Source organism: Acomys russatus, chromosome 5, assembly GCF_903995435.1.
Source record: "Acomys russatus chromosome 5, mAcoRus1.1, whole genome shotgun sequence".
Lineage (NCBI taxonomy): Eukaryota > Metazoa > Chordata > Mammalia > Rodentia > Muridae > Acomys > Acomys russatus.
In genome coordinates, this window is record NC_067141.1 from 60,937,878 (window position 1) to 60,965,308 (window position 27,431).

At 45.4% G+C, this 27,431-nt stretch overlaps 1 protein-coding gene across 1 annotated transcript; it reads left to right on the forward strand.

Moving 5' to 3' along the window:
- Window positions 1-396: 396 nt before the first annotated feature.
- Pi4k2a (phosphatidylinositol 4-kinase type 2 alpha) lies at window positions 397-25,927 on the forward strand. The gene is made up of 9 exons (XM_051146575.1): window positions 397-884; window positions 10,422-10,622; window positions 15,706-15,837; window positions 16,250-16,403; window positions 18,065-18,126; window positions 19,783-19,882; window positions 20,632-20,765; window positions 21,555-21,614; window positions 25,363-25,927. Exons 1-9 carry the CDS (start codon window positions 453-455, stop codon window positions 25,522-25,524), a joined length of 1,437 nt encoding a protein of 478 aa, XP_051002532.1. The 5' UTR covers window positions 397-452; the 3' UTR covers window positions 25,525-25,927.
- The last annotated feature ends 1,504 nt before the right edge of the window (window positions 25,928-27,431 follow it).

Consider the following 27,431-nt stretch of genomic DNA (forward strand, 5'->3'; position numbering starts at 1 on the left):
TTTGAACATAACAGGTGCCTAGTGACACAAAAATGACATTTTTGCAGTCTCACGGTCAGCTCAAGGTAGGCAGTCAATTAACAAGTGACTATGAAGGCTGCTATTCAGAAAGCTTCGGAAGACTGCTCTACCAATTGGAAGCAGGGGCGGGGCTAAGGTGGAGGGCGTGTCTGAGTCTGGTTTTTCTTGTGGAGCATGCGCAGTCTTCACAGAAGATGACGCTAAAGCTGTGGAGGTCGCGATGGCGTAGGTGCAGGTTTTGATTGGCTACTGTTAGAGCGCGAGGGGCCGTGCCTACGCGTCGCCAAGTAAACAGGGCAGGCTGGGGGCGGAGCTACGGAGGCTCCGCGCCCTGGTTGGCCAAGCGGGAGGGGGGGAGTGCCGCGGATTGGTCGCGCCCGCGAGCTCGCTGGTGTGGAGCGCGCCGGGTCCCCGAGCCGGCGGCCTGAGGGATGGACGAGACGAGCCCGCTAGTGTCCCCCGAGCGGGCCCAACCCCCGGAGTACACCTTCCCGTCGAGCTCAGGAGCTCACTTTCCGCAGGTGCCGGGGGGCGCGGTCCGCGTGGCGGTGGCCGTCTCCGGCCCGTCTCCGCCGTGCTCGCCCGGCCACGACCGGGAGCGGCAGCCCCTGTTGGACCGGGCCCGGTGCGCGGCGGCGCAGGGCCAGACCCACACGGTGGCGGCGCAGGCCCAGGCTCTGGCCGCCCAGGCAGCCGCGGCGGCGCACGCCGTTCAGACCCACCGCGAGCGGAACGACTTCCCGGAGGACCCCGAGTTCGAAGTGGTGGTGCGGCAGGCCGAGGTGGCCATCGAGTGCTGCATCTATCCCGAGCGCATCTACCAGGGCTCCAGCGGAAGCTACTTCGTCAAGGACTCTCAGGGGGTGAGCGCGGGGGCGGCGCCCCGGGACCGGGGAAAGAGGGAACCGAAGGGGTGCAGAAGAGAAACTTAAGCGCCAGCCCCCGGCGGGATTGGGGATGCTTCTGGGGCACTGGAGATGGGGAAACCTCGCGGGATGAAGAAATCAATCAGAACCTTTTTGTTGGGGGAAGCGTGAGCGGAAAGCGAAAAGAGGAAATTGACGAGATATGAGGCAGGGAAGTGCTGACCGATGCTGCTTTCCAGTCGGTCCCTTAGCTTCAAACTACTGGGACAAGTACCGGGCCATTGCCTCCAGATTCCGGTCTTTAGGGCTATTCGCTTTCACCTTTTATTTATTTTAGTTTGGCCCAAAGCCGGGTGTCCCTATTCTGTGGGTCAGTTGACCCATCACGGGCTCTGAGGATTTAATTCCATCCTCTGTGTGGAGGGGTTGTGTCTTCGGGGCTCCTAGGTTTCTTTTCTTTCCCTTTTGGTTTTTCAAGACAGGGTTTCTTTGTGTGGCCTTGGTTGTCCTGGACTCACTTTGTAGACCAGGCTGGCTTCGAACTCACAGTGATCCACCGGCCTCTGCCCCCCAAGTGCTGGGATTTAAGGCGTGCGCCATCACGCCCGGCTTCCTTATTAACAGTCATTGGTGACAGCGTGGGTGGACTCATCTGTGTCATCTGTCCCGATTATTGCTCACTCCTGTGGAAAGGTTCACATCGTAGCTTACTGTTCCTCAGTTTAGGACGTGGAGCTTTAAAAACACGAGACTGTCTCCTGCCCTTTAATTTCTCCCTCAAGCTTACCAGCAGTTTACTTAGCTAAGGCAGAGTTTTGCTGACCTTAATTTTGTCCCTTGCTTCCATTTTGAGTGGGGGCCGGGAGAGTGTGGAAGTAGGATAGCATGGGGCATGAGGTGACCAGGGCAACTTTTGAGACCCTGATACAAACTTAAAACGTTGAACACAAATCAGACCAGAGATATTATTAGAGAAATAGTAGGTCAAGATGTGTCAGCTCTTGTCTGTTGACGTTTTTCAGATATGACAAAATGGTTCATTTAAAAAAAAAAGTAATATTGTTATATGTATTAAAATAATGGGTGTTAAAGTTATCTCAAAATTCTCTTGCATCCCCCTCCCCTACCCCCAGGGTTTCTCTATGTAGCCCTGGCTGTCCCTGGAACTCACTTGTAGACCAGCCTGGCCTTGATCAGCCTGCCTTGCCTTCCCAGAGCTGGGGTTAAAGGCGTGTGCCACCACTGTGCAGCTGGTCCCTTGCTTTGTGTGTGTGTGTGTAAATTATTTTTTAAAAAATTCTTAACTTTTAAAAATTAGGCAGGCGTGGTGCAAGCCTTTAATCCCAGCATCTGAGAGGCAGAAGCAGGAAGATCTTTATGAGTTGGAAGCCAGCCTGATGTACAAAATGAGATCCAGGATAACCAGGGTTACATAGGCAGTCTATCTCAAAAAAAAAAAAAAAAAAATCACCATGGAGCCCAGGCTGGCCTCGAACTCACATTCCTCCTGCCTGAACCTCCAACGTCCTATGGACTTACTAATTAAAAAAAATTTTTTATATGTATTGATATTGTTTTCATGTGCATGTCTGATGCCCAAGTAGGCCAGAAGAGGGTGTTGGGTCCCCCAGAACTGGGCTTAGGTGGTTGTGAGCCGCCATGTGGATGCTTAAAAGTGAACCCTGGATCCACTAGAAGAGCAGCCAGTGCTCTGATGTAAAAGGAGCCTTTGTTCGCTTCATGTAATTTGTCTGGGAGGCTTACTGCCTCCATTGCTAACCTCGGCCTAGTTCTGGAAACTTCTAGCCTCCGTACAGTCTAACCTAGGCCTAGAACATCTTTAGACTCTGAGACTGCTGCATAAATTCACCCTTTCTAGTTCTTTCTGAGCTCTGGCTGACTGGTTCAACTCTGCTGTTCTGCCTCAAACTCTTCTCCAAGCTGACTGATTTAATCTGGCTTCTCTCAGTTTCTCACTGAATTGCTCTGCTTGGTCTCAAACTAACTCCAGCAATCTGTCTAATCTTCTGGTTCTTTCTCGTTCTCTGCCTTGTTCTGTCTTCACTTGTGTCTGGCTTGTTCTCTATTCAGTCTGTCTCTGTAAAACTCTCCCAGTAACACTGCCTCTGAATTCCATGAACTGATCTGCCATGAACTCAACTCACCTGTACTGCCTCTCCACTCACTGACTCCCACGGAACTGACTGAACAGCATGCACTAGAGCCCAGAGATCTATATGCCTCTGTTTCCTGAGTACTGGGATTATGACTGGACATAAGTTTTTCTTTACCTGAATCTTGCTCTATACCAGGCTGGCCTTGAACTCAGAGATCTACTTGACTCTGTCTCCTGGAATTAAAGTCGTGACTGCATTCCAGCCAGAGTAGCCATGTTCTGAATTAAAATTCCTCTACACTCTTAGCTTCTGGGCTTTCTCTCCAGCCCCCATGTGTGCTTTTTAGATGGGTTGCATGCTGTTGTGTTTAGGTGGCCAGGGTGGGTTATGATTTGTAGCTCTTGATAGAGTTCATTGAGTAATCCATTCACCCAGAGAATGGATTACCAAAACCAGAGAGCAATTCGGTCAACTGTGTGTGTATGAACTGGACCAGAGAAAGCTTTGAGAATATGCACAGGGCCCCTGATCAGCAAAACAGGCCGCAAGATTTTATCTTTTTTGTTCGGAAACAGAATGGGATTAAAGGTAGGAGTTGTGTTTTGTGGGGCGATAGGTTAATGGTTAGCATGTTGGTTGGATCTTTCTTTTCTTTTTTCTTTTGGTTTTTCGAGGCAGGATTTCTCTATTTTGCCTTGGTTGTACTGGACTCACTTTGTAGACCAGGCTGTCCTTGAACTCACAGAGATCCACCTGCTTCTGCCTCCTGAGTGCTGGGATTAAATACATGTTCCACCATGCCTTGGCTTCTGGATCTTTCAATAGCCACAGGAAGATTATTTGTTTGCTTTTTTTTTTTCTCTTTTAGAAGTATGTCAGAAGCTGGGTGTGGTGGTGCATGCCTTTAATTTCAGCACTCAGGAGGCAGAGGCAGGAGGCTCTCTGTAAGTCTGAGGCTAGCCTGGTCTACAGAACAAGTTCAGGACAGCCAAGGCTACACAGAGAAACCTTGTTTCAGAGAGGGGTGGTGAGGAGGGGGGAGTATGTCAGGTCACCTGGGAATGATCTGCTGCTCTGATAGGTGGGAATGGTGGAATCTGTCACTTCTGTCACCTCAGTACATATTCAGAGGCCTGACCATGGGTCAGTGGGGTTCTGATACTGTTGCTCTGTGTTTGGTGGTGTTAAGGATCTCAGTCTCTAGAGGTAAAATCTACATACAGATTTCAAGAAGAAATTATTAATACGATTGCCCTGCTCCCACTGAAAACGTGGTTTAGGACAGAGGACCACATCCTAAATGCTGTGTAGGGTTAGACAGGCCCACAAACATACTGTATCTGTGTCACTTAGAATCTACACCAAATGCATTTATTTTATTTAATGCTCAAGTAGTGCATGCTTTGTGCCAATACTTTAAAAAAGTGCTTTATGAGTATTAACACTTAATCCCCATAACCACCTTAGGGGTTGGTACTGTTTTATCTCCACGGGTGACACTGGGTGCAGTGTAACTGATTTACACTAGGTCCCTCCCCTAGTAAGGCAGTCAGGACTTTGAATTCACAGTTTCTCTTTCAGCTCTGGTGTTGGTTAGTATTGAACTTGCCTGTGTATGACAGATATTTTTAAATAGTAAGGACAAAAAAAAAAAAAGAAAGTTTGTCTCAGATATAAGGGGAGTCTATAGGCTCCTCAGAACCAGCATGGCTTCAGTCCCAGATTTGCCTGTCCTTAGTGTGTGGCTTATACTTCATCTTCTAAGATGGTTGCTAAAGCTTACTTGTTTGTCAGCTATTGAAAGACAGGAGAGGAAGACTGTGTCTCCACCCTTTTGGGCCCTTCCTAGAATTGCATCAGATTTTTCTGCTTACATCTTATTGTCCAGAACATGGTTGTAGTAGTGTGTGTCTGGGAGCTGTAGTTCTTTTTAATCTTGTCTACAAGATAAATTAGATGTCTTATGTCAGACAAGAAGGGGAAACAAGAGGAACCAGTAGTTTGTGTAATAACTATTTTTGGACAGTCTGAAAGATTCTTTTAATTTTGTAAGATTAATTTTTTGTGTTTTGAAACAAAGTCTCACTATGTGGACCATGTTGGCCTTGAAACTCACAGAGGTTCCCGTGCCTCTGCCTGGCTATGGCTGTGATGAAAGATGTGCAGCGCTGCCCCCAGCTTGCTTTAATTTTAAAATTTCATTTACGAGTGTGTCTGCTTACACTACTTATATACGGGTGCCCTCAGAAGTCAGCAGTGACTGAGTATCGGAGCCCTGCAGCCACCTAACATGGGTGCTGGAACCTGCTCAGGCCTCTGGAAGAGCGAGAGTCCTCCAGTTCATTCTGAAAGATTCTTGACTATGGCAGCTGTGATTCCACTTCCCAGTTTATGGCAGTTTCTGCCACAGGATGATCAAGTAAGAACCTGGAACAGTAAAATGGAAAATGCTAGATTAGAAGTTGTCATGGTGATAAGTGCTCACATTGCCGCTCCTTACTTACATCTTTGCTGCTTCAGATCTCATGTTCACTCAGCTACAGATGGATTTCCTTAGCATTTACTCTTAGGATGTTCATCGTACCAGGAATTGCAGAGCATGCGGTATGACTAGTGTAAGAACATTAGTGAGCCAGCCAGGCATGGTGGTGCAGGACCTAACCCCAGCCCTCAGGAGACGGAGGCAGGCCAGGCATGGTGGTGCAGGATCTAACCCCAGCCCTCAGGAGACGGAGGCAGGCCAGGCATGGTGGTGCAGGACCTAACCCCAGCCCTCAGGAGACGGAGGCAGGCCAGGCATGGTGGTGCAGGACCTAACCCCAGCCCTCAGGAGACGGAGGCAGGCCAGGCATGGTGGTGCAGGACCTAACCCCAGCCCTCAGGAGACGGAGGCAGGCCAGGCATGGTGGTGCAGGACCTAACCCCAGCCCTCAGGAGACGGAGGCAGGCCAGGCATGGTGGTGCAGGACCTAACCCCAGCCCTCAGGAGACGGAGGCAAGCCAGGCATGGTGGTGCAGGACCTAACCCCAGCCCTCAGGAGACGGAGGCAGGCCAGGCATGGTGGTGCAGGATCTAACCCCAGCCCTCAGGAGACAGAGGCAGGAGCAGCTCAGGGAGTTTGAGATCAGCCTGATTTACAGAATGCAGTCCAGGCAGCCAAGGCTACATAGTAAAATAAGAACTTGTTCCAAAAAGGTGGCGGTGGGATTAGAGGAGACCACACATGACAGCCCTGGGCCGGTGCTTAGCAGGTGTACAGGCACGGGGTGTTCATTTTGCCCCTTGAGTTTTGTTTCTCTTTTTAAACAAGGTCTCAGTTAGCCTAGATTGGCCTCAGTCTAACTATTTAGTCAAGAATGACTTGGTACTCTTTTGCTGCTGTTATTGTTTGTTTTGTTTTGTTTTGTTTTTCGAGAAAGGGTTTTTCTTGTAGTCCTGGCTGTCCTAGACTCACTTTGTAGACCAGGCTGGCCTCGAACTCACAGAGAGCTACCTTCCTCTGCCTCCTGAGTGCTGGTGTTATAGGTGTGAGGTGTGCCCTACCACACCTGGCTTCACTTTGTATTTTGTTTTTGTTTTTGTTTGTTTTGTTTCGAGACAGGGTTTCTCTGTGTAGCCTTAGCTGTCCTGGACTCACTTTGTAGACCAGGCTGGCCTTGAACTTAAAGCAGTCTGCCTGCCTCTGCCTCACTCCAAGTGCTGGGATTAAAGGCGTGTGCCACCACACCCGGTGTACACCAAGTGTAGCTTTACCCATGAAAATTAAAGCTTTTGGAGGAATCTTATTATTGATTTTATGTGTATGAAAGTTTTGACTGCATGTATGTATGTCTGCTGTCTGCAGTGGTCAGAAGATTGGGTCAGATCCTCTGAAACTGGAGTTATAGATGACTGTCAACCACCCTTTGGGGCTGGAAAATGAATCTGGGTCTTCAGCAAGAGTAACAAGTGTTCTTAACCACTGAGCCATCTCTCCAGCCCCAGAATCTTTTAAAAAAATATTTTAATTCTTTAAGAATTTCAGAGTGTATTTTGATCATATTCACATTCCCAATTCCTTTTAGGTCCACCCTAGTCTCCCTTGGAGTTTTTAAATTATTTTAGTCTAATCTATGTTGCCTGCTACTCTTGGGAGTAGGGCGCCTGCCCTGGAGTGTGGTTGACCTACTAGGTATCATATGGTTAAGGAGACTGACTCCCTCTTTCTTTTAGGGGAAATCTTAATAATTTTTAACACTTTCAGAGAATGCTTGTACTGTGCTACTGTGCCTGTCTTGAAGAAATCTTGAGAGGAAAAAGTTAAAGAACCTTCCACTTCATGTGTACCAAACATAAAATGTATTTGGAATGTTTGCACACATGCACCACATGCAGTTAGGGGTCAGAAGACAGCTTGTGAAGTCAGTTGTCTGCTTCAACCTTGTAGATTTAGGGATTGAATTCAGGTTGTCAGACTTAATGGCAAGCACTTTTTAACCTGCTGAGCACTCTGGCTAGCCCTAAATGTGAAAGAAAAACAAAACTTTTAAATAAAAGTCACTTCCTGGTGGGTAGCTGGGCTGCAAGTGTATCACACTTCACCTTTTCAGAGGTCTCTTTATCATACCTTCATGCTGGTCACTGCAGGTTAATGGTAGGACACATAGGCTCCAGTGATTGATTGTGGGTTCTGACATCAGCTAGTGAGAAGGCTCTTGTTTCCTGGTACAGTTCTGTTCTTATTTGTGAACTACTACTACCTTAAGTATCTATACATTATTCTATGGTTTTCCTTCCTTTGGTTTTTTTTGAAACAGAGTCTCTCTGTGTAGCCCTGGCTGTCCTTGAACTTACAGAAACCCACCTGCCTCTGCTTTTAAAATCAGCACCAAATGGATATTCTCCTGAAGATAGCAGGAATTGACTATCAAGGAAGAGAAGATGGTGAGGAAAATCAGTCATTTTCTTTCCTAGCTGAATACTGGTATTTTTCTAACTTGAGTGGTTTTAGAGTTCATCCTTTATGGAAGAGAAGAATATTTTTGTCAGCAGCATAGTCCACTATATGGAATCAACATGGCTTTGAAAATTAGGGCAGAGGCTGCTTTGTGTCTTTTGAGGAAAGTACCACATGCTTACATAAACTAGGTCCTGATCAAATTTTAGCAGAACTGAGTTGCACTGAGATCTATTCTTAGTCCTGAAGGGCATGTGTCCCCCTCTCTCTGCATGCTCTTCTAGTTCTCCAGTCTCCCTCCCTGTCTTTCCTGAACTGTTTAGTCCAGACAGTATTCTTCAGTGACGCCCCTGTGTGACTGAGATAACCATATTATTCCTTTGAAGAGCCAATTAATGCTTTCCTCATGGTGGGAGGAAATTAAGAAGCTGGAGGCCAGCACATAAGTGACAGTTGTCTGCAGTTTAGCTCAAGTTCTGCTTTCTTTACGTGGAACAGTTATATTTATTCCCTGGTACTTTTCAGCCCTCTCTTCATCGCTCTTTCACTGGAGGCTGCATGCTGCAGAGGTCTCACCAGTCCTGCACTCAGCTGAGAGCCTGTGGCTGCATCACAGACTGGTTCCAGATGAGGACAGAGGCTTCTGCATGCCAAAGGCTTCTTACTAGCCAGTCACTTTGGATAAGAAAGTAATTCTGTGGCAGGGTATGGTGGCACATATCTTTAATCCTAGCACTGGGGAGGCAGAGGCAGGCAGATTTCTGTGACTTCAAGTAGCCTGGTTTATGTAACAAGTTTCGGGCCAACAAGGCTACATAGTGAGACCATGTCTTTAAATAAAAAGTAATTACAAAAACTTATGGTTCATATTTTACTTTCTCCAATAAATAAACTTGACCTTAAGAATAAGGTCATGCCTTTAATCCCAGTGGATCTCTGTGAGTTCGAGGCCAGCCTCGTCTACAAAGTGAGTCTAGGACAGCTAGGGCTATAGGACAGCTAGGGCTGTTACACAGAGAAACCCTGTCTCAAAACAAAAACAAAAGAAAACAAACAAAAAGAATAAATTGATTGTTTTTGGAAAAGAAAAGAAAAGAGAGTTTTGGGTTTCTCTTGCCTTTTCAAATCCTTATGAGGAGTTCTTGAAGGATCTGGCCTCAAGATTTAGCTAGTTATTAGTGATGGGGTGAGTCAGTTCAGTAGTACCTACTTGATGGAGGCAGATGGGTACGTGTTGTCTGCCATGACCCACCCTAACTTAGGAAGTGATACAAAAAGTGCTTTATGACACAGATAGCCTTAAGAAAAGAATGAGAAGAGTCATAAGGTGAATCATTTGGTTAGCATATCTTCTCTTCTTCCTTTAAATTACTACTTTGGGGACTGGAAGGAATGTGCTAAATGTAAAACAAGCCCAGAGGACCTAAGGTTCTGTGGAAGAGAACATCCAGTGTCTAGGCATGATAGCATACGCCTTTAATCCCAGTGTTCAGGAGGTAGAGGAGGTGGTGGGTCTCTGAGTTTGGGGTCAGAGAGTCTACACAGCTGAGTTTTGATCCAGCCAGGGATATACAGTAAGACCCTGTCTCCACAAACAAAATCAGAGAAACAGATTCAGTGATAGGCTAGAGAAAATGAATTGTGGGTTCTCTTCTCCTGAACCTTTGCCGATCAGAATTTTCCCTCCCTTCCTCCTTTCCTTTCCCTTCCTTCCCTTCCCTTCCCTTCCCTTTCCTTCTTTCCTTTCGAAGCCTTTTCAAGACAAGGTTTCTCTGTGTAACAGTCCTGGCTGTCCTGGAATCGCTTTTGTAGATCAGGCTGGCTTCGAACTCACAGTGATCCACCTGCCTCTGCCTCCCGAGTGCTGGGATTAAAGGCATGCACCACCATGCCCGGCCTTAGAATTTCTTAAGAGCACCCCAATCCTAACCATGTAGCACATTGTTTTTCTTGTTATGACTTTTGTTTCCTCTTTGGTTGATTTGTTATTATTATCTTAACTCCCAACCAAAACCCTCCACTTCCCCACCCCTCCTCACCCCTCCCCACCTTCCCACCCCTCCCCACCTCCCAGCCAGGCACAGGGCTTTAATCCCAGCACTTGGGAAGCAGAGGCAGGCAGATAATCTCTGTGAGTTTGTGGCCAGCCTGGTCTATATAGAGCAAGTTCCAGGACTGCCAAAGCTATACAGAGAAACCCTGTCTCAGAAATGTCTCCCCTCCCCCAAATAAACAGATGTCTTACCAAGTTGGCTTCTGGGTCTTCTAGAAGCATACAAACTCCATTTACTTTGAAGCACAGAGTTAATCAGAGAAGAAGCAAGGAAGAATGAGGAGTCTTGGTATCTTTGGCCATAACTCTTTTTAGCAGCCTATCTACTGCTGAATTAAGGGCCTCATAAATGCTAAGTACGTGATCTACTACTGAGTTACTCCCAGACTTCTAAGTCACCTTCCCTGTCCTCTCTTTTTGTCTATAGAAGATCGTTGCTGTCTTCAAACCCAAGAATGAAGAGCCATACGGGCACCTTAATCCTAAGTGGACCAAATGGCTACAGAAGTTGTGTTGTCCTTGCTGCTTTGGCCGTGACTGCCTTGTCCTCAACCAGGGCTATCTCTCAGAGGCAGGGGCTAGCCTGGTGGACCAGAAACTGGAACTCAACATTGTACCCCGTACAAAGGTCAGTGGCCTATTTCTGGGGAGCCTTAGTGCTTTGCTATGGGTTTGCTGCCACGAAGGGCTGTGTTAGGGAAAAGAGGGTCCAGGGAGGGCTTGTTTTAACCTGAGATGCTGAGTGTTTGGGAGGTGGTGGTAAGGATAGGTTTACACTTTATCTGATAAAAGCTGCTCTCAGAAGGACACAGATAAATTCTATATACAATCTTAGGACTCTCACAAGTGCCTCCTATACATTTATGGGCTTCCTTAGTCTTTGTATCCAGGCAGGTACAAACTGGTTATAAACCTGGGTGCGTTTACTGCTCATTCTTGAAGACTTCTGGATCAAGATTTACATACACAGTTTCTTTTCTTTCTTCCCTCTCCTCCTGCTCCTCCTTTTGTTTTTTTGAGACAGGGTTTCTTTGTGTAGCTGTCCTGGGACTCTCTCATCAGACTCAAACTCAATAGGTATCTGCTCACCTCTGCCTCCCGAGTGCTGATATTAAAGGCATGCATTACTATGCCTGGCTTTTTTTTTTTTTTTTAAATAAAAAAAAAAAGTTATGTGTGTATGTGCTCATGTGTGCAGGTGCCAGCTAAGGCCAGAAGAAGGCATTGGATCTTCTGGAGCTGAAGTTAAAGGTGGTTGTCACTCTCCTCATGTGGGTGCTAGGAACTGAACTCCACTCGTGCAAGAGCAGCAATTGCTCTTTTTTTTTTTTTTTTAAAGATTTATTTATTTATTATGTATACAGTGCTCTGCCTGCAGGCCAGAAGAGGCACCAGATTCAGTATAGATGGTTGTGAACTATCATGTAGTTGTTGGGAATTGAACTCAGGACCTTTGGAAGAACAGCCAGTGTTCTTAACCTCTGAGCCATCTCTCCAGCCCTCAGCAATTAATTGCTTTTAACCACTAAGCCATGTCTCTCTCCTTAAGAGACCAGGAAGGTCTCTTCATATTGCTCAAATGAGTTCTAAACACAGTATGCTCCAGTGATCCACCTGTTTCAACTTCTCAAGGACCTGAATCTGTAGAGTGTGCCACCATGCTTGCCTTTAGATACAAATTAGCCGATGTCAGCTAAACCTTATGCAAGGTTTGGTAAAGAGAATTTAGTTGTGCTGAGAATGAGAATAAAATGTGTGCTTCAACTCTCTATGCAAAGGACTGACAAGGAATTTCCCTCACCTACCTCCATGTTGTGGCCTGGGGCTTGTTTGAGCATATCAGACTAGAAGTCCTAGCCTGGGTGTGCAGCTTACTATTAGCTTACTTAGCATATGCAAGGCCCAGGGTTCAAGCCACACCACCACAGGGAAGGAAAGAAAAGGGAGGTTGGCAAGGAAGAGGAGGAAGGAGAAGGAAAGGACCAGCTCCTGGCAAATTCACATATTGAGTGGATTTACACATCTCTTGTATGTGTTTTGACTTGTTGAGATTCTGATAAAGAGTTGGGCCCATGCTCCCCTTCACCCTTTGAGACAGTACTGGAATATGTACTTGATTCATATGACTTCAGGGATTTTACTAACACTAGTTTAAGAACATCTTTTATGATAATTATTGCTTCAGAGTCTGGTCCCTAACCTGAAATCCTCCTAGATCAGGCCCCTCCTATACTCTAGAAGTCCTTTCAGTACCCCTGCTCAATGACCTATAATTTCCTTTGCTAGGCAAACAGCACAGAGCCACAACTATTTCCTGACTTGCTCTGTGGATGGTTCTGGGGCTCAGTGCCTAAGGGTCTGAGGCTTGAGCTTGAATTCTACTCAGTAGCTTTTTTTCTTGTTGGAGATAGAGTATTGTTATGTAGTCCAGGCTAGCCTTAAACTTGTGATCTTCCTGCCTTAGCCTCCTGAGTGCTGGGATCACAGTAGGCCTCTGTGGCTATGGCCAAATCAGTGAATCCCCTAGTGTATGTTTAGTATCCTCCCTGAAAGAATAGAGATAGAAATAGTTATTATTTAGTAGAGTGACTTTCAAGATTATATGAGATAATCCACATAAAACATATACCCTAGTGCCTGGCATAATGTAAATACTCTATACATTTTGTGGTTTTTTTTTTCTTCAAAAAAACTACCTTTAGGTTTTTGAGAATTACATAATTCTCATCATATCTCCCTTTCTTCCCTCCAAACCCTCCCGTGTACACCTCTCTTTGTTCTCTTTCAAGTTCATGACCTTTTTGTCTTTCTTTGTGTGTGTGTGTGTGTGTGTGTGTGTCCATCTGTCTCTCTCTCTGTGTACACATAAAACATGCTCAGTCTGTATGATAGTTTAAATATGTAATCAGGGCTGTCCATATGCCCTTCCCTGGGAAAGGCTATTTCTCCTGCTCTCAGCATTTCTTAATTGCCTATTCTTCTTTGTCTAGAGTTGAGGACTTACATACTTTTCCTCCTTCCACATCAGCATGTCTATTTGTGGTGGTCCTGTTCAGTTCATGTTTTAGGCAGCCAAGTTGGTGAGACTTCACAGATGTAGCTTCTGACAGTCTCACAGCAAGTTTCCTGTTCCTCTGACTCTCAGTCTTTCTGCCCCTCTTCCACAGTGATCTCTGAGCCTTGGGTGTAAGAGTCTCGAGTGTAGGTACATCGGTTGGGATTGTACTTCACAACTCAGCATTTTGATCAGTGATGGTTTTCTTTAATGGTTTCTGTCTCTGGCCAAGAGAAGTTTGCTGGATGAGGGGTCTCGTGTTTTAATCACTGACAGCACTCTACAGCCCCCTTGGTAGAGAACAGTAAGGAATGCCGAGGGTCTCTTGCATCAGAGTCAACAATACAAAAACACTTACCTGCTGTCAGTGGTGGTGCACACCTTTAATTGCAGAGGCAGAAGCAGCAGGATTTCTGAGTTGGAGGCCAGCCTGGTCTACAGATCAAGTTCCAGGACAACCAGGGCTACACAGAGAAACTCTGTCTCTCAGAAAACAAACGACCACACATATCTTCCGGGAAGCTGAGGTGAGGCAGAACAGTTTAACTTCAGCTGCTGGAGAATATAAGAGGAGTCGATTCTCCCTTCACTGCCTGCCCTACCCTTGTGACATTCTCTCCAGTTGATCAGAGCACTTGTCTCTATGGAAACAGGGATCACATTGTGAAAGTGCTTGAAATAGTAAAGTTCTGGTTCTCACTGGCTCTTTTCCTTCCTGTGTGGTAGTGACAGTTTTGTTAGTCATACAGGGCAGAGTGGTGTGCTGAGAATAGTTGCAAATAAACCTGATACAGGGAAAAGATGCTTTATAGCTTGAACAAGCTAGGGTTTGGTTTTCAAGTGGGAACTGGAAAAATGGGCTTGAGAAAACACGCCCCCCCCCCCTTTCTTTCTACATTTATTTTATGGTATAGTAGAGAGCACATATGCCAAGACTCACATATGGACGTTAGGGAGTTAATTTCTTTCCACAGTTACAGGTTCTGGGGGCCAGATTCAGGTCATCAGGCTTGCTGGCAAGTGCCCTTAGGGGACCATCTCGCCAGCCCGTTTTCTTTGTTGCTCTTTTCTCCCCTCTGCCCTCCTTTTTCCTTTTTCCCCTTTTCTTCTCCTTCCTCATTTGAGACCAGGTCTCACTCTATAGCGCGTTCTGGCCAGGAGCTGACCATGTAGATGAGGATGGCCTTAGCCTTGTGTAGATCCCTCTGCCTTCGCCTGTAAATGCTGAGATCACAGACATGGATTCCCGTGCCCAAGTCATTCCTATCACAAGGAATATGGGATCATTAGATGATGTGGCTCTGTCATCTCAGAGCCCTGCATTACAGCTTCACAGATTAGAATATATGAACTAAGAATTGTGGGAGATTTTAGAGGCCAGGCCAGGTATATACACACACACACACACACACACACACACACACACACACACACACACACACACACACACACACACATACACCATTTTATCAATATTCTATTATGTTGAAGACCAACTCCAATAGTGTGTTCAGCAATCCAAGGCAGTATGAAAATCACAATGTGGTTGCATTCTATTTTTCTTTAAGTTAATGATTACAGTGAATATACATAGAAAAGCAGTTCCCCAATATCCTCACATGTTCAAATGTTTTACATATTATGGGTGAAAAACAAATGTTAAAAACAATTTATTCCTAAGAATCCACATTTAACTGAGTAACTTGTTATAGGTTAACAAAGTGTAAAAAAGCAAGGTAATTTTCTCAGCCAGTTTCTCCTTACTGGCAGGCTGCAATTTGTGATTACAAAGAAAGGATCAATTATCTTACTATTTTATTATTTTTTATTTTTTTCTTACTATTTATCTTAAAGGATGATCTAATAAAAATCTTAAAAGAATCACAAATCTAAACTTTTATTTAAAAAAAAATGCAGTCATTTCTACTGCTCAAGGTGCACATCTACTCATTAACAATTTTTTATCAAATCGTATGAGGAAGCTGAGGGCAAAACCATCACCCTGATCACCAACCCAGCTTTAGCAAGAAAGAGGCACATCAGCTAGTACCAGTCAGGCTGCTGTTCTTGTTCTCGAAAAAAATCTCTGGCTCAACTATTAAGAGTGTGTCTTTATGAACTTCAGATTGTTCCTCTAAGATTTTCTATATCAAAGTCACCAGCAAAAGCATCTTAACCTAACTTTACCACCAATCTAATTCTGCCAATTCGTTCTAAGGGTGGTGGACACTGCTAACAATCTACATCTCTAAGTCCTATGACTTAGTGACACTGCCTAGTGATGGGCTGGAAGCCCCCTTAGACTGTTTATACAGCTCACAGATTGTGAAAGCAACAAGCAGAGTAATGCTTTATAACGGCATGGAGTGCTCAGGACATGTAGTACTTGAGCTCTGCCTTTCTGAGGTATACCCATCATGGTTGTGCTATGGGCCACATTCCATGAGTTCTAATGCTGTTTTGCTGTTCGTCCTACACGGCCTCAACACTATAATTCAAAATTAGCCATATTGACTGCCCTGGACCATGAGACTGAGAAATGCTTTCTCTTTCCCTGAAGAGGAACACTATTACGGATCATCTAGCTGTTCTCTGCCACAGGTCTCCTTTCTTAATCTTAACTCTAACCTAAGTATCTTTTCTCTTTCTCCTGTAGGTAGTATACCTGGCCAGTGAAACCTTCAACTACAGTGCCATTGACCGAGTAAAGTCCAGGGGCAAGCGGCTTGCACTAGAGAAAGTGCCAAAAGTTGGGCAGCGGTTTAACCGTATCGGGCTACCACCTAAGGTATAGATTGTACCTCTGTGGCTTAACAAAGTTGATGGCTTATGGTGGCATAGTCACTCAAGGGGGGAAGCAAGATATCTATACACTTGAACTGTGCATGTAAATGACCTGCCCTGAGTTTATGACTTTCTCCCTTCTGTCAGAGATCTCAGGGCCAGGAAATAGCTCTCCAGGGAATACAGTCCTCTAGACTATTTGAGTAGGCTTCTTCAACTTGGGGGAACGAATCTCTCTCACCCCCTTTCTCCTGTACTTAGAAAGAAATAAAGGCATAAAAACGCTCCTTTTCTCTGATGTGAACTCCGTGGGCCCCTGATGTGAACTCTGTGGGCCCTCTGGGTCTCTGGCTAACTTCTGAGGTCTTTACCTTGGCCTCTACAGAAATGATTTTGTTCCTTCTTCTTGGTTGTAGGTCGGGTCATTTCAGCTCTTTGTTGAAGGCTACAAAGATGCAGACTATTGGCTACGGCGTTTTGAAGCAGAGCCTCTCCCTGAGAACACTAACCGACAACTACTGCTGCAGTTTGAGCGGCTGGTGGTGCTGGACTACATCATCCGCAACACTGGTGAGCAGCCAGGAGCTCCCGTGCTCTGTGCCAGGCTTCTGAGGGTTGAGACAGGCCTGGGACTCTGTACAGACTGGAGTTGGTACCTTGTGAGGATGGTGTTGTCCTGTGTGAGTGGGTATGCATATGTTTAGAGGGGCCTGGCAGACCAAGTTTTTAGGTTAAATTTTGTCCAGATAGAGCATCTGCAAGTAACTAGAGGTAGTGAGGCCTGAGTTGGGTTGCAGACGGATCTCTGTGACTTTGAGGCCAGCCTGGTCTACAGAGAGTCCAGGACAGCTAAGGCCACACAGAGAAACCTTGTCTCGAAAAACAGAACAAAACAAACAAAAATTATAGCTTACCAGATGCAATTATTTTCATTTTGACCACAACCTTTTTGTTGTTTGTTTTGGGGTAGGGTTGTAGGGTTTGGGGTTTGTGTGGCCCAATTTAGTTTGGTACGAACTCATGATCCTTCTGCCTCCTGCGTGACCCCTTCTTCCTTTTTTTCTGTTGTTACTGTTTTGAGACAGGGTCTCGCTTTATAGCCCTGACTGTCCTGGCCTTGCTAAGTAGAGTACTCTGGCCTTGAACTCGCTGAGATCTTCGAGTCCCAAGTGATGAGACTAAAGGTGTGCTCTACTAACCCATATGGCTTGAGTTCCAATTTCCATGATTGTGGGGTTTTTTGTTTTGTTTTGTTTTTCAGTTTTAGAATTGCTACTTGGTTCTTTTTTATTTTTTCTTGTTTTCTGCTGACATTTCAGTCATGCCTTTACTTTTGTTTTTTTTCCATGATGTTTTGAGACAGTCCAGATTGACCTTGAACTTCCAGTTGTCCTGCCTTCACCTCAGAGTGCTGGCATTATAGTTCTGTATTACCACTCCAGGCTGTACCTTTTATCTTCTTGAAGATATTAAATATTTTACTTGGCCATTTAAAAGTTTATATAAGATATCTTCCTTGTTTGGAGGTGCTACAGGTCTATTCTCATGGTCTCATTTCTGTTCTTACTGTGTTGTTTCTGTCTCTGTGTGCTTGGTTAGTTTATTGTGTCCTTTATGTCTCTGTGTGCTTGATTAGTTTGGTGTCAGATACTTTTTATCAGAAACTGTAGAGATGTTTGAAAGTCTGAGGTGCTGGTGTAGGTCTTCTCTGGGTTGTAAAGTTTATAAAGGACCAGCACCCAAGTCACCGGTAGCCCAGGAGCATGTTACATCAAGTACTGGGGAGGAGCTTGGTTTGCTTCCAAGATGGATTCCAAGTTTTCTCTCTCAAGAGCCACCTCTTCCCAAACCAGTCAGTGCTGCAGTAGAGGGGAGAAACTGCAAGTGTGGGTCCTTTCTGTGTGTGCTCTTTCTCTCCTGGATCCGGCTCTTAGACTCTTTTCTTTTCTTCCTCATTCCTTCTTTTCCTTCCTTCCAACACAGTCTTGTGGTAAATAAACTAGGTTTGTCTTGAATTTATGATCTTCCTGCCTCGGCCTTCTGATGCTGGGATTTTGACTCAAATTTTTATAATCTTGTTAAAATCACCAATGCCTTCCAGAGATTTTGAAGTATTTTATCCTGCTTTGTAGTTGTTCTCAGTTGGAGGGGTGGTCCAAGTATATCAAAATGCGTACTCCATCATTTCTAAAATCAGGTTATTTCTGCTAACTTTATGTTTCTGTTTGCAGACCGAGGCAATGACAACTGGCTGATCAAATATGACTGTCCAATGGATAATGCTAGCTGTCGGGTAAGAGGTTGGTCTACATCTCAAAGAGTGGGATGGGAGGAGGAACCCTTAAACTATAGATATACAAAAAAAGAGCTTTAAGTCACAAAAGTTCAGAAGAGTCAGAGAAACACAGGAGTTTGAAGTTGTCAGTAACTGGCATAGTTTTTTCAATGTGTATTTTAAGGAACATCCTGTTGAGTGCTATTTATTGCGATAGCAATAAGAAAAGGAGTAAGTCTGGAGCACACTCATGCTCTGTCTTTCCTTTGAACTTTATGGTACACCATTGTACAGTAAAGGTCTGAATTCAGTGACTCTGCCTAATACTGTTTATCCCAGTAGTTTCTACCCTTTTAAGCCTTTTTTTTTTAAATAGAGGACTCAAACTCCATAGGTTTATAAAAAGCATCACTGCCTTTTTTAAAAGTTTTTTTTTTTTTCTTAAGATTGATTTCATGTGTCTGAATGTTTTGCCTGTGCATATGTGGACCATATATGTGCCAGGTGCCTGTAGAGTCCAGAATAGTGGATCTGAACTACAGATGGCTGTGTGCCACCACCTGGGTGCTGGGAATCAAACCTATGTCCTTTGGAAGAGCAGCCAGTACTCTTAATCTCCAACTGTAGTTCCTGTTGCTGTGGTGGCATCAGCGAGCCTGAAGAAATCATGGAGTCGCATAGGCATAGTGTCCCTAGTGTAGCTTGCCAAGGCAGCTCGTTCTTTCTACTTAGTTCCTGTCCCTGTCCTTTTCTTTTTTTGTTTGTTTGGTTTTGTTTTTTTTTGTTTTCTTTTTGTTTTTGTTTTGAGGCTAAGTTTCTCCTTGTAGCCTTGTCTGTCCTGGAACTAGTTCTATAGACTAGGCTGACCGTGAACTCACAGAGGTCCACCTGCCGCTGTTCCCCAAGCGCCAGGCTTGTTGTTTTCATCTTTATGTATCACTGAGGCATGATGAAATCATCCACCTGTCATTTGACTCTGTTTTCTCATTGGAAGATGGGACATTGCCATCTTACCAGTGAAGTCATGGCTGAACTAAGGTCCACACTAAAAGACCTTGGCTGCTGATACAGATTTTTCTTTCCTTCTATTCTCAAGTTTCTTACTGTTTTAACCTTAGAATAATTTACAATCTCTTTGTTTTTGTCATTATCCTTCTCACTAAGGACTCAGGCACGTCCTAGGTAAATAAATGTATACATCCCATGATAAGCAAGGGCCTCTAGCAGTGTATATGGTACATACTTGTAACACCAACATTCAGGAGGTGGAGACCAGCCTGAGCAACACAGTAAGACTGGTGTCTCTGGGATGGTGGAGTATGGAGGAAATGTCAGAGAACCCTGACCAGACTATACATGAAGCAGATGCCACTAAAACCAGGTCTGGAAAACGAGATCTAAAAAAACCAGTAGAGGTTAGATCTAGGGGCGCTGAAGGAGGAGGGCTGAGATGAGGTGTCTTGTTGCTTGCTTATCTATCTATCTATCTATCTATCTATCTATCTATCTATATCTATCTGTATGTATCTATCTACCTACCTACCTGGTTTTTTAAGTCAGGGTCCCTCTGTGTAGCCCTGGTTGGCCTGGTATGTAGACCAGGTTTATCTACTCCCATTCCCCCTTCTTGCTGCTACTCTAAAAGGCCTGAGCAAGTCTCTCATTGTTCTGCAGGACACAGACTGGGTGGTGGTGAAGGAGCCTGTTATCAAAGTGGCTGCCATCGACAATGGCCTGGCTTTTCCACTGAAGCATCCTGACTCCTGGAGGGCATGTGAGTCTAAGAACACAGGGCTCTGCTCTGTTTATTGCTGAAGTAGGATTGGCCTAAGAGTTAATGAAACACTGTGGTTTCAGGCTTTTTACACAGTGGCCAGCAGTATATGGCACCTTTTCCATAGTATAAACTATTTTAATTTTTACCACTTGTTTCCACAAGAGGCATATGGGTAATGGGAGAGTAGAAGCATATGGCTGGGTGTGTAGCATGTGTAAGGCCCCCAATTCTGCATAGTAATTATTTCAGTATTAAGATGACTTTGCTCATTTTTACTTTGCATTCTTCTCACACTCATGTTTTCGTATTTTATTTCACTTGGGTCTCTGCAGATAAATTGTTGTTGTGTCCTGTCTTCCTTGTTGTACTCCAAACCCCATTATAACTGAGAATTTGTAGAAAGAAAAGGAAGTACCAGTAGAGTCACTAGTCCCCTTTGGAGCGCCAGCCTTCACTTGCAGGACCATCTAGAAGTCTAGCAAGCAGTTCTATCTGTCTGTGGAAGATGACGCGTCACCTAGAAAGAGCTCTGAGACTGGGCAGCTCTGTGTGTGACTCCTGAGTCCTGTGTTTGCTAGTCATGCAGTCTGAGGGTCAGCAGCTCCTAGAAGTGGGTTCTGTTGATGATGTTGGTTTTCTTTTGTGCCGGGAAAGAGTTGTTTTCTTTTGGAAAGAACCCCATTAGGAGACCCAGGATGGGGGAATTTTCCAGTACCAGCTTTGCTGTGAGCCTTTTCTCTTTTCAGATCCTTTTTACTGGGCTTGGTTGCCTCAGGCGAAAGTCCCATTCTCTCAGGAGATCAAAGATTTGATTCTTCCAAAGATTTCAGACCCTAACTTCGTCAAGGACTTGGAGGAGGACCTATATGAACTCTTCAAGGTCAGCCCTTGAAAAAGGCATTCTTCATGGTTTTTCTAGTTAGTCCTGACACAAGCCAAGAAGGATTTTGTCTTACACCCATCTGACTTGAGTTAGCCAGAAGAGCAAATTTACTGCATACCAGCAGAAGCTAGTTTGGAGGGATTGAAAGAAATGGCTGCCCTAGTGCTAGGATGATGTAACTCAGTTTGCAGGTGCTTACTTAGCATACAGAGTCCTGGGTTCCATCTCTAGTACCACATGAATCCTGTGTGCTGCAGCACTCAGCTGGGGGAGGCAGGAGGGCAGAAGCTCAGCATTCCAAGTGGGGCAGGAAATAGTCTACTTACTTCCCTGTCCATTGCTTCCTTGCCACATACTTAGTGAACTACTCTTAAAAACTTGAGTGGGGGCCTGGCATGATGGCGCATGCCTTTAATCGGGAGGTAGAGGCAGGTGGATCGCTATGAGTTCGAGGCCAGCCTGGTCTACAAAGTGAGTTCAGGACAGCCAAGGCTACACAGAGAAACCCTGTCTCGAAAAACAAACAAACAAAAAACTTGAGTGGGAGGCTGGGTGGTGGTGGTGTGTGCCTTTAATCCCAGCATTCAGGAGACAGGGCCAGGTGGATCTCTGTGAGTTCGATGCCAACCTGGTCTGCAAAGTGAGTCCAGGAAAGTCAAGGCTACGTAGAGAAATCCTGTCTTGAGAAACAAAACAAAACAAAAAGCTTAAATGGAGAGAAGAAAATGGGTTCCTGAGAGGCATTCACACAGGTTCCATCATTTCCCTTCTGCCCTTCTCTTGCAGAAAGATCCTGGTTTCGACAGGGGCCAGTTCCATAAGCAGATTGCTGTCATGAGAGGCCAGGTAAGCCTGGCACATCCTCCACTGTTCTTTCCTCTCTGGAAGGGTTATATGCTCAGGTTGAGCAGTTTGTGACAGGACTGTGTTTGACACCTTTTAACTGTGCCAAAAATATTTGTGACTCTGCCCTAAAATATAGGAGAGGAAAGGTACTACCTCTTCCATAGTACTGAAGCATTCATTGAGTGTTTAGCCCTGTACCAGTTGCCATGTACATTATTAGTAAATAAACTATGCTTAAGGCTGCATGCCTTAGTGGCTGAGAACTGGGCTCTGAGCCAGATCTTACAGCGGTTACATGTTCTATGATGCTGGGCAGGAGTCCGAATTTCCTGTTTGTAAAGTAGGGTAGTTACTTTACCTTGCTCTGTTGTGGACAAGTGCACAAGAGGATTCATGGTAAGCATTAACTGGCAATACTGCCTGGCACATGGTGAGCATGTGGATACACATTGGAGTTAGAATTTTGTTTGTTGAGTTACAAGTTGTATTCTTCTTCCTTTCTATTTCACCATCAGAGGAAACTACAGAAACTTGTCAAAACTCTGTGGGCCCAAGCATGATGGTGCTTATCTTTAGTTCCAGCACTCAGGAGGCAGAAGCGGGTGGATCTGTGTGAATTTGAGATCAGCCTGTTCTATACAGTGAGCTCCAGGGTAGCCAGAGCTATGTAGTTAGATCCTATCTCAAAAACAAAACTGTAGGATATTGATGTCATAAGTAACAAAGAGAGCTAAGCAGTGAAGGATACAAACTGATCAGAGTACCTGGGTCTGAAGCCTGGCTCTCCCATTTACATCCTGTGAGATCTACTAAATCTTTCCTTCATTTTTTTTTTCATGTACTCGCTTCATGGGGTTATAGTTAGATAAATTGTTTGAAATAGTTGGAGTAGTGCTTGATGTAGGAAAGTACCCAGCACATGCAGCTAATAACAACTTTGTAAATAGAAAAGTCAGCTTCCTGAAGTAAAAAAACCTTTTTTAGATGGAGAAGTTTATTAAATGAGCATGGGGAGAGAAGGAAAGGGGGGCAAGGGTACCCCAGAGAGAAATAGAGAGACAGAGATAAGGAGCGAGAAGAAGAGAGAGAGGTAAGAGAGGTTCTGAATCTTTTTTTTTTTCAAGACAGGATTTCTCTGTATAACAGTCCTGGCTGTCCTGAAACTCACTTAGTAGGCCAGGCGGGCCTCAGACTCACAGAGATCCACCTGCCTCAGTCTCTTGAGTGCTGGGACTAAAGGCATGCTCCCTCATGCCGGACTTCTTGAACCTTTTTTTCCTTTGAATGGGTTACTGTATAGCCCAGGCTGGACCTAAAGTTACTATGTAGTCCAAAGCTCTTAACCATCCTACCTCCATTTCCCAAGCTAGGATTACATGCATGTGGCTATAATTATCTTACTAATTTGAATCTTCAAAGAATATTAGTCTTTCCACAACAAGTATGTATTTACTTCTTCCTACCATTTAGTTAAAGCTCCCAAAGAGCACTTTTGTGTTTGTTGAGCACATTTTTCTTGGAAATGGGACAGTCAAAAGGTTTTAAGAGCTGCTGTCTTTTTTTTTTTTTTTTTTTTTTTTTTTTTTGAGACAGGGTTTCTCTGTGTAGCCTTGACCATCCTGGACTCACTTTGTAGACCAGGCTGGCCTCGAACTCACAGCGATCCGCCTGCCTCTGCCTCCCAAGTGCTGGGATTAAAGGCGTGCACCACCACGCCCAGCTAAGAGCTGCTGTCTTATTAGTGTGTCTGAATACAAATATTCTGCCTTTCCCAAGTGAAGCAAGGGCCCAGCAAGGCTGGCATAATTTTTGGAAAGCTACATTGTAGACTCTGCTATTACAGGCCTCAGCATAAAGAAACTGGCTTGCTTCTTATTTATTTATTTATTTATTTATTTATTTATTTATTATTATGTATACAGAGCTCTGCCTGCATGTACCCCTGCAGGCCAGAGGAGGATATCAGATCACATTATAGATGGTTGTGAGCCACCATGTGGTTGCTGGGAATTGAACTCATGACCTCTGGAAGAGCAGTCAGTGCTCTTAACTGCTGAGCCATCTCTCCAGCCCCGTGGCTCACTTCTTAAGATAGTACAGGTAGCACCTCATCCACATCATACCCTCTGCTCCAACCGTTTCTCATCTCAGTCCCTTGACAAAACTGTAGCAGTCTTCCCATTACACCTAATTAGGGTCATCATCTAGACAGGGGAGAATCAGGTAGAATTTTATCTTTCTCTCTACTTTGTGTTCTTAATGTCTTTGGAACAGCTTTTGCAGTAGGCCATGATAATAGCAAAGGAAGCATTGGTTTGGGCATAGGAATTACAATTTGATTGCATACAGTGTGTTCTGGCAAAGGACAGTTAGGGGAAACTTGCAAGGAACCCAGCAGAGAAGTAATCTGACCTTGTGTCACTTGTTTTGAAACTTTCTGGATCAGTTGATGGGCCTGTGGGTAAATAATCATAGGGTAAGGGCTATGTTGTGGCCTCATGACTCAGAGAATCAGTTTGTGTAGTCACACACACTCAGCCAATTTAACCTACTCTTCAAAATGGCAGGGCCAGGCATGGTGATACTCTCACCCTTTGGGAGGCTGAGGTAGGAAGGGCTTAGTTGTATGTATGCCTTGTATGTATGAAGCTCTGGAGTTGGTCCCCGCACCACATATTTTAAAAGAGGAGAGGACATTACCAGGTCGAAGGGGATTTTCTTTTCAGTTTTCCCTTATGATTATTCATATTCCAGCCCCACAGCCATGCAGCCTATTTCTTTGACCTCTCTCCACCTCTCAGGTCATATTTTCTATTTTTGTGGTCTTTCACTTGGAGTTGCAGTTTTCCTCTTTGTTTGCTCTCAAGGTAGGGTCTTCCCAGGCTGCCTAGATTGTCTCAGATTCCTGGCCCTCAGGCTACCTCCCTGCCTTACACAGGCAGACACACTTCCATTCAGTGCCTGTTCATATTCCTACTTTAAAAATTAAAAAGGTTAGGCCAGGCATGGTGGCACACACCTTTAATCCTAGCACTTGGGAGGCAGAGGCAGGCAGATCTCTGTGAGTTTGATGCCAGCCTGATCTACAAAGAGAGTCCAGGACAGCCAGGGTTCTATATAACAGAAACTCTGTCTTGAAAAACCAAAAAGAAAAAAAAAAAAGGTTAGAATTATTTTTACTTTATTGTATGGGTGTTTTGCTTGTATGCTGTATTTGCACCCTGCTTGCGTGAATGGTGCCCATAAAGGCTGGGAGCAGGGGTCAGATCCCTTGAAGCTGGAATAAGAGATGATTGTGAACAACTATGTGTCGGTGCTAGGAATTGAATCTAGATCCTATGGAAGAGCAGCCATTGTCTTTTAACTATGAGCCATCTCTCCAGTCCCCACATTTTCAAATTTTCATTTAAAATTATGTGTCTATTATCTGTGTGTATTTGTGCATGCAAGTGTGGTGCCTTTGTAGTACAGAAAAGGGCCTCAGATGCCCTGGAGCTGGAGTTACCGGCAGCTATGAGCCACCTGACAAGGGTGCTAGGAACTGAACTAGGGTCCTCTGCAAGAGCAGTACATACCCTTAGCCACTGAGCTACCTCTCCAGCCCTCGATTGCTACTTTGGCAAATAGCCTACTTCCATGGTATTTCCGTTGGTATTTGTTTTTGACTTTCAAGAAGATACTCTTTGCAGAGGCAGGCTTAGAATACTAGGTCTTTCTCTCACCCACATCTTTCTTTTTTTCACTACAGATCCTAAATTTGACCCAAGCCCTAAAAGACAGTAAGAGTCCGCTGCACCTCGTCCAGATGCCACCAGTGATTGTTGAGACGGCCCGCTCTCATCAGCGGTCTGCAAGCGAATCCTACACACAAAGCTTTCAGAGTCGGAAGCCCTTCTTTTCATGGTGGTAGCCCTAGAAGCAGGCAGAAGAAATCTGCAGGTGACAGGTTGGGAGGAAGCCTGGAGACCCAGGTTCCAGGAAGCGAGAGAAGCTGGTCCACAGCAGAGCCTTTCTGAGCCCTTCCTCTCCACTTGCCGCCTCCCTCAGGGCTTTCCTACCCACAGGGAGAAGCACAATCAGGGACAAGAGTGCTCCTGGACCTTCAGGGTGTTGGGAAGGCTGGTGTCCAGGCAAGGAGCCCAGGTGGCTGAGGGGGAGCAACTTCCTCCCAGCATTTGTAGGCAGGTTGGGAAAGTCCCATCTCCCTGACAACCCTCTACATCCAGTTCCCTATTATATTCTGCATCAGAAAGAAACAAAACAAAAACATCAGAAACAAATTGAAATGCTTATAGGAAAACCCAGATTAGATCCTCTTACATCAGAACCCTTAATCTAGAACCTAAATTTACTAGACCCAGAAGCTCTGATGCCTAGCAGTTGTTTACTCCCATGAACCTAGCTGTGTCTGAGGCCCATCACTGGCCTGCGGACAGAAGCCATTCCTTTGTTTTGCCAAACTGATTCTCTTGCCATACTGTGGTACTGACTTCTTGTGGCAATGAGTTGGCTTTTGCTCTGCATCTCTCAGAGGCTCTGCACACAATCTTTCTGTTTGCTGCCCTGCTGCAGCTTGCCCGGCACTTGGCTGAAGCAGGAGAGGCTGGTCTTGGCAGTTCTGTTCTGCTAGGATGTGTAGCATGTGGAGGTGATCGACTTAGCCTAAGTGCATGCTGGGTGCTAGGAGTGTTCCATGGGGAGCCTGGCACAGCCTCACTCCTGGGCCCTTAGACTGCATCCTTTTCTACATGGTTTTTGTTTTCACTATCCCCCCACGGCCGCCCCCCACCCCCCCAGCCTTTTCTTGGTCTCTTGAGACAGGGCTTCTTCTGTGTAGCCTTGACTGTCCTGGACTCACTTGTCCACCAGGCTGGCCTCAAACTCATAGAGATCCACCTGCCTCTGCCTCCTAAGTGCTGGGATTAAAGGTGTATGCCACCACACCTGGCTATTTTTCCCAGTTTTTTAAATGAGGAGTTCAGTTTAGCTTCTGGGGTGGCTCTCAGCAGGGCTTGTAGGCCAGTCAGGTCATGAGTGGCCAGGACAGCGTCTTTGTTCCTCATGTGTTACCACTGCTGCCTGGAAAGCAACAGGACCCGTGTTCTGCCTCCTAACTGGCAGTGCCGCTTGGTTCCCTGCCTTCTTGTCTGGGGCTGGTTTCTCCTCATCTTCTTAAAGAGAGGCCCTCAAACAGTCCCCCAGTGCCTGCCCAGCTCAGTGTGCATCTTCCTGCTTCCATGTGTCCTCTCCCTTGCCAGGTGTTTGAACCCTTTCTACACCAAAGCAAAGAATTAGCTACAGGAGGGAGTCAAAAGGGGGCCACCTGTGGCTGAGAGGCAGCAGTGTTCACACCCTGTGCTAGGGACCTTTGAGGGTTCTCATACTCTACAATTGGTCAGTCAGCCTTGGAAAGAAATTGTCTTGAAGGCTTAAAAAATATATATATACAAAAAAACAAAACAAAACAAAAAAAACCAAAGAAAGGGAATGAGGACCACAGCTGTGTGTCTTATCTGCCTGCCTGGCTCCCACCATCCAGGAGGCAGGACAGAGGCACACAGCCCTCTCATCAGCTAGAGCAGGCTGCTCCCCGTCCATTCCAACCCAGGAGCCAGCTTGTTATGGGCTTCCACTCAGCCAACACTGGATATGCATGCCTGTGGACAAAGGCACTATTGTTGGTCCCATCTTGACAATCCCATCCAGCCCACTTGGACTCTGGCCTCAGAACCATGTTTGGGAGAATTCCTGCCTCTTCATCACAGGAGTCAGAAGGGGTCCAGGTATGTGACATCCTTCACAAACATCTTCATACCA

Excerpts from the sequence above, each read along its gene's own strand:
- Pi4k2a (XM_051146575.1), top strand. The coding sequence starts at position 453 with ATGGACGAGACGAGCCCGCTAGTGTCCCCCGAGCGGGCCCAACCCCCG. Across the intron at positions 10,623-15,705 it reads ACATTGTACCCCGTACAAAG|GTAGTATACCTGGCCAGTGA; the intron begins GTCAGTGGCCTA and ends TTTCTCCTGTAG. Across the intron at positions 15,838-16,249 it reads GTATCGGGCTACCACCTAAG|GTCGGGTCATTTCAGCTCTT; the intron begins GTATAGATTGTA and ends TCTTGGTTGTAG.